General features: G+C 48.4%; 1 protein-coding gene across 2 annotated transcripts in view; it reads right to left on the bottom strand.

The window, feature by feature from the left end:
* Window positions 1-563: 563 nt before the first annotated feature.
* OLFM1 (olfactomedin 1) overlaps window positions 564-7,143 on the bottom strand; it is a gene marked incomplete at its 5' end in the record, with an annotated part of 32,764 nt that continues 26,184 nt past the window's right edge. For both annotated transcript variants that reach the window (XM_084272598.1, XM_084272597.1), the window contains 2 exons: window positions 564-1,400; window positions 4,507-4,613. In XM_084272598.1, the coding sequence (XP_084128724.1) occupies window positions 726-1,400; window positions 4,507-4,613 (782 nt within the window). In that variant the 3' untranslated portion in view covers window positions 564-725. The remainder of the gene's footprint in view (window positions 1,401-4,506; window positions 4,614-7,143) is intronic.

Below are 7,143 nucleotides of genomic sequence, written 5' to 3'. Positions count from 1 at the left end.
ATACAATATATTTGCTGAATACATAAGTTCAAACAATATGGGTACAACAACTTGTTCATAATACATACTTAAACCATCGTGTTTAATAAGTTACTAAGACACAGATCCATGAGCTACTTCGGGTCTCAGCACAGTTAATCTAAGTGACAAGAACACAGTTGAGAGACAGTAGCTGCAATGGAAGGCGAAGAAAACTAACCTGTGATAGGTCTTGTTCAGACAGCGAGAGCTCCTCACGGGTCAGCTTTGTCTGCTTAGAAATACAAATCACACATCCATCACAGCTGACCGCGATGCCGGGAAAATGTCCATGCAACCCACACACAGAAGAGAGCGAGTCTCCCAAGGATAAACTTTCAACAGTCATTGCCTTACTTCTTTAGTATGTACTATAGGTTTGCTATCGGAACAGAAACGAAACAAAACCCAAAAACTTAAGTGGTTCTTTAAGTGCAGTTCCAGCTGCAAGTACATGGTTATTCGTGAGTCTATAACACAGGGCCAGACTTCTAGAAATGTAGAGGTAATGCTGAGCTGTCAGGTTTATGCTGAATAATCCTCCATGACGTTGGTCTTAATTTTGGCAGCTGTTTATACATTTACTTATTTAAAGTGTGTTTCCTCGATATTAGTTATTTTTCTTTTAAAATTAATTTCTCCCTTTTTTCCTTTTTTTAAATTTCTTTTTTTGTTTGTTTCTAAATCAGTTTCTAAACAAGGGTGGACTACAACTCGTCAGACCTGATGACGTGGAAGAGGGTGACATTGTAAAGTATTTGGTGCCCGTTGTTCCAGGCATAGAGAGCCCGATCCTTGGGGTTGTAGTCCAACATGGAAATGTGCGAGTACTTGTTTTGGAAGGGGATGTCGATGTACTCGTAGGTGGAGGCGTTGGTCTGGTAAGCGTAGTGCACCTTGGTACCTCCCGAGTAGCCGTTGGTGACGTAGAGCGTGCCGCAGATGATGAAGGCCTCCCCGGCGCTGCGTTTAGGGTAGCTGGTGTTCCAGGTCTGGAGGCTCTGCAGGGTGTTGGGGTCCAACTTGCTGATGACGATGTTGCCTGCGTTCTGGTTGGTGGCATAGACAGCCCACAGCCCGTTCTCATCCACCATGAGGTCAATGTCCGAGTGGCCACCCCAGGCGTAGTGGTACATGTTGTTGTAGCCGGCATAATCCAGGCTGCGAGTCTTGAGAATGGTCTCTGTTTTCAAGTCAAACCTGATAATTATGTGGCTTTGGTATTTATTGAAATAGATAGAGCCATTGTAGACCACTTGACCGGTGCCTGACCATGGGTGAGGGAGACGGTGAGAGGTAAAATTGTCAGTATTCATGAAATCTGCCATGGATTTATATTCGCGGACGAAGCGGTTGTTGTGGTAACTGTCCATGTACCAGACCTGGGCAAGCAACAGAAACATGGGGGGTTAGAAAACAGCAGAGCCCCAGCTGAGCCCTTTGCACGTCACCCTCAAAACTGAGCTGTGAGAAAAACACAAAGCAAAGAACCCAACCTGTTGGAAAATGATGTGTCCAACGCCTGCCACCCACGCCCAGAAATAAACCAAATTTTTGGAACCTCAAATCTGTCAAGAAATCAAGGGAATAGTAAAGCTTTCCCAGGGGGAAACCTGACATCTCCCCAGGAACCGGGAAGCCTAAGCTGCATTATGGACACTGTCCTTCCAGAGGGCAATTACCAACTTCTCCCTGGCTAAACCCAGCATGTATGTTGATGCTGCTTCTGCTCCCCAAAAGCCCCAACGTGGCAGCACTCAGTGTCATCAGCTGCTCTGCAAGATTTCCATTAATTCAGCATGCAGAAGCGATGGATGAGATTGCTCCTTGTCAAGGAAATGCAAGCAAAGTCCATATTGGTTTAAAAATCCTACATTTCTGCATCAAAAGCTGAAACCAAGGCTGCCACCATATGAGACAAAGACATCAAAATCTTGGTACTGGTAGATGGAGAAGAGATTTTTAGATCATCATTTAAGTGCCAATTCACTGGGGACACTGTCTAGACTCCTTAGAAAAAAAGGGCTTTTGTCATATGAAACCATTTTGAGGCAAATGACAAAGCTGTGCAGTTAATATAAAGAAGAAATATCCAGCCAGCGAGTGACATTCGGTATGTGGTTGCTGCCTAAATGCAAGATAGCTGCTCACTGGAGGAACTGCTTAGGAAGGAGAAAAAGTAAATTAAATAGCAAGAGGGAAGCCTTTAAGGAGGCAGATTTGGGTAATGCTGTCAAGCAAAGTTCTTTTGCAAACCCCTTGCATAATGTGATGGTATCGCCCCTGCAACGTGCTGTCTCCAGGGTCCCTTAAAAGAGCAGACAAACATTTACACACGGCGTGAGCATGTGAGCTGCATTTAGCTGCTCTGTTTGAAAGGCCAAGTGGGGTCTGCAAAAAACTTTGTTGGGAACTTCAGCCCTCTGTTGTTAATGTCCCTGGAAACACTGCAGAGGTGGGGAACGGATGCGTGGCAGTGGCTCTGACCTTCACGCCTCTGCTGCGGGCTCAAGGATGCTGCATGTGCAGCAGGGAAAAGCCATGTGTGTCCCTGAGCCCATGGCAGAGAAGTGCCTGTGGCCTGGGAGAGCTTCTGCTGCTGGATGTGGTGTTGGAGAGCATTCCTCACTTAATGAAATGCCCATCTTCAACTAAGCCAGCTTGGGAAATTGCAGAAAAAAAACCCCAAAACCCCTCCAGAAAACTGATTCTCTCTCTCTGTTGCTCCCATTTCATTGTTTGGTGTTAAAAATCACACATGTGCTCTGTCTTTGGAGGGACAAAGAGAAGTCCAGAAGAGCAGAACCCCATTGTCATCACAGCAGGGCTGCAAGGTGGTAGGACCCAACAGCCTTTCATGCTCTGGAGAAGCAGAGATTGATGGATACCAACCTCTCATCGCACCGGCTGGCTCTGAGCAACCTTCTCCTGCCAATACACATCAATCCCTGTGCTCAGCATCCACCCCGCTGCTGGGCTGCTCCTGTGGGACTCCCAATTTTCCCCAGTTGTGTTCAATGATTTCATGACATGAACAAATGACCACAGGAACCACCAAACACCTTCTGGGGCTCGACGACATGAAGATGGATATGATGAACTGGCAATCCCTCCCCATCCCCAGTTTCCTACTCTACCAGGAAGCCAATGAAGTTCACTTAATTGTGTGTTTCTAATAAAATTCACGGTGGATTTATGTATTATATACACATACACGCTCGTGAAACTTGAGCTAGAGTCCAGAGAAACTGCTTGTCTACTCTCACAACAAAAATACTCTGCAGAAAAAGGCATAAGGAAGAAAAAATACTGAAGAAAAAAAATACTGAAAAAAAAATACTGGTTTGAGACAAAACCCCCTGAAGCCATAGGGAGATGTTTAGCATCTGAATGCAACCAACACAGCCCGAAGGGGACAAGTCTGTCCCCTCTCTTGGGCAGAACAAGATGTGTAAAGCCTTCACACCCCACTTCATAATTTGAGGGCTATTGGTGGAATTTTGTTTAATAACTGTAAAATATGGAGGTGTCGTATTGAGGAACCGGTGCCAACCAGCTGGCTGCAGGAGTGAAGAGCCCGACATCTCAAGTCACTGCTGCTTCATTGCTACACATCCCCAGGCAAATGGAGCCACTCCCAGGGGTGGCTTCTCCAGAGCATTCCTCATCCTCTCTTAGCTACAGAAAGCCAATCACGGGGCAAAGCTCTCAAAATAGCTGCCCTACACAGGACCTGCTGATGCCCTCCTCCCTTTGATGAAGGATGCTGCATGCAGGAGGGAATTGCCACGCAGCCAAAGCTCTGTGTTTTCTGTTTTGTTTTGCTGCCTGCAAATCCTCAGCAAACACTCGAGATATTTTCCATTCCATCAGTCATGGGAAGCCTGGATTGATTTTCAGCCAGTTATTGGCCTCCTACCTCCGTGGGATCAAAATTGAACGGTCTGAATGGAAAAAAAACCTGACCAAAACAAAGGAAAACAAATCTCTCTCTGGCTGCAGTCAGTTAATTCCTCACAACAATGAAGGTGGAGCATGGAGGACAAATGCAGTCAGATGCCATTATTAGAGGTGCTGGCAGCAAAACAGCAGTGGGGACTGGGACCATGGGTCCCTCTTGCTTGGCCCCAGTTCCCTCCTGGCTGCCAGATCCAGATGAGAAAGACAGTATTTGGTTTCTCCTCCCACAAGGGGACAGACCTTATGGGGACACTTCTGAGACCACACATACTCATCACCGCAGTGAGTTTCACCTGGCCTGGGATGAGACCACTGCAGGAGGCTGCTCAGCCTCTCTCCCTGTGGGAGATGCTCAGCCCCATCCTGCTGCAGAGGCGGCCAGCAGAGCCCTGTGAGATGAATTAGGACCATCCACAGGTTTCGCAGGGCACAACCAACACTTTGGTGCTTGGATGTAATGAGTTTTCAATGGCCTCAGCCACATTGGTGGAGGTGGGCAACACAGGGACGAAGGTGTCACGGTCTTACCTTGTTCTCTCCCTCGGGAGCGAGAGGGTCTGTCATCCATGATCCAAACCTGGACCCCGAGGTTTTAATTGTGATCGGGTCACTTATTCCCGTCAGCTTGCCACAAGCTGAAAAAGAGTGCAAGGCTGGTAAGCACCATGTCAGACCACCACCACGACTCATTTGGCAGTGGGTCTTTGTCAGCCAGCCCCAAAACCCCAAGGAGAGGCACCAGCCACCACCCACACCGCTCTGCCCACTGCTCTCCCCCGCTGATGGGCAGGTCTGGTTTGATTTAATTAGAGATAATTACACCGAGAACAACTGTCAGATGCTTATGGTCATTTCATGCCTCCTGATAACAATTGTCCCTATCATGCTGCCCCCCCAAGAAAACAAGCCTGCCTTGAACCAGCGTGCTGCTGATGTCGCAGAATAGGAAATGAGAAGAGTGAGCCGGGGTGGAGAAGCCAGGTAGGGAAATTAGCTGAATAGCTCTACTCATTCTGCTGTAATAGAGTGGGCACAGCCAAGATAGAGAGACAGACGTGTCTGTTCCAGCCCTTGCTGGAAACATGGGTTTGTTGCAGGTTATGTGAAGGAGGGGGAAAAAAAAAAAGGTGGGAAATTATATGCAATGTAAATCTCTTCCCTGCAAAGACCATTTATGGGCTTGTACCAGCCACCTCCTCTGGTCCCTATCATGTCTGCACACTCAGGAGACACTAATGAATTCATCAGTCTCCTCCCGTCTCCTCCGCCAGGCTGGGCTTTGCCAGCTCCAGGAGAAGACTCAAGTGCAACAGGATGGAAGGCAGGAGGAGGTGGTGGGGTCTCTTGAGTCCCTTAGGAGCTGCCCTGGGAATCCTGCCTGGACTCAGCATCACAACAGGGATGTGCCCCCACGCAGTGCTGTGAAGCAGATTTTGAAGCACATTTAGTCGCCCCACACCACTGGTTTCATGCCACTGAATTCACTGGGCTCCTCAGCACATGTGTGAGCCCAGCTAAGTGCCTCGCTGGGGTTTTACGCCCTAAATATGAGGTGAAACAGCAGCATTTCTCCTCCAGCTTGCTGTGCCAGCTGCCCCTGGCAGTTTGTTTCCCTTCTGTGTGGGTCCATCCCCTGACACCAAACCCAGCATCCCTCTGGGGACACCAGTGAATAGATGCCTGCAATGCTACAGCCTCGGCGTCGAAGGCACAGCCACATGCCAGGTTCCTATCTCCAACAGTACCCCCAGGATTCAGCAAAGCTGCCATTCTGGTCTGCAACCCCAACATTTTAGCATATGTGTGCTAAGGAATGACAGGCAAAGAGATGAAGACACCGTGGGAGGGACTGGGGGCTGGTGTTGGATGCTCTGTTGCTACAGGAGCACACATTTAAATCCTGGACACATCGAGTGCAGAGCTGGTCCTGTGGCAGCATCTCCTGAGCAAGACAAGTTAAAGCCAGCAGCACCAGGGGCACAGCCACAGCCTGAAGTTCACAAGGTGTTTCCTGACTTCTCCTTTTTGACATGGAAGCCCTGGGCAGGCCAGGGAAGGGGAAGGTGAGGTGCTGGGATGGAGTGGCTGCCCTGGGTGCTGGGTTTGCAGGCTGAGCTGCAGCTGCTCTAAGTATGGCTGGAGGTACCCCAGGGCTGAGACTGGTGGTGGGAGCCTATGCAGGAGCTGCTGAAATATATGTGTAGCTTGGCCAGCTCAGGACAAGGTTCTTCTGCCCCCAATTAGCAGGTAGAATGACAGAACAGTTTGGGTTGGAAGGCACCTTTAGAGGGCCCCTAGTCCAATGCCCCCACAAAAAGCAGAGACATCTCCAAGTAGATCAGGTTGCTCAAAGCCCTGTCTAACCTGACCTTGAATGTTCCTGGTACACACACTCTGCAGTATCTTTTAGTGCCTCTCTCCTTGGCCTGCTCTCATCTGCCCCTTTGTATTCCTGGTTGTGACCACGGGACACATCCACCCACCTCAGCTCCAAGCTGTGGGCAAAGGGGTCTCCTCAGGCTGGGGCATGAAACAGATCAAGACACTCTTGCTATGCACCAGACATGGCCAAGGGGACCATCAGTCTTCCCCCAGCCTTCAGACAGCAGGCAGATAAAGAGAGATCCCACCAAAGAGCAGAGAGCTTTCCTGGCCTCACCGAGACACGATGTATGGGAATTAGTCTAATTCATTCAAAACTTCTCAGTTCAAGAGGAGAGCAAGGTATTGACAAGGGGATGCCATGGGTTAAAATCATAAATGCTTAATGTCTTGCAAATTCCTCTTGCAGAGGACTGGCCTTCCTCTAATCACAGATCTGCTCAACGCTGCCTGCCATTATCACAGCCCTCCATTGCTGTCACTTTATCTCTTTCCTTCCATTTCCCTGGAGAGAAAGGTTGTATGAAAGCTCATTGATTAAAAAAAAAGCAAAAAAAAAAAAAAAAAAAGGCAAAAAAAAAGCAGCAGCTGATAAGGGTAAACTAGTGCTGTTTGCAAGTAGTGAGGCCACATCTCATACATGGTTAGCTGGAGGCACATTCACAACAGCTCTTCAGCAGTGGAAGATTGTTGCTCTTACGCAGGGCAGAGTGTTTTCTTTCTATTGTAGGCACTCAAATGGTAGGGGGAAGTTTTAAATAGGTGCTGGAGCTGAATGTTTTA

The sequence above is a fragment of the Gallinula chloropus genome (assembly GCF_964237585.1).
Source record: "Gallinula chloropus genome assembly, chromosome: 18".
NCBI lineage: Eukaryota > Metazoa > Chordata > Aves > Gruiformes > Rallidae > Gallinula > Gallinula chloropus.
Note: the sequence above shows the minus strand (reverse complement) of the source record. Positions and strands in the feature narration are given on the sequence as shown.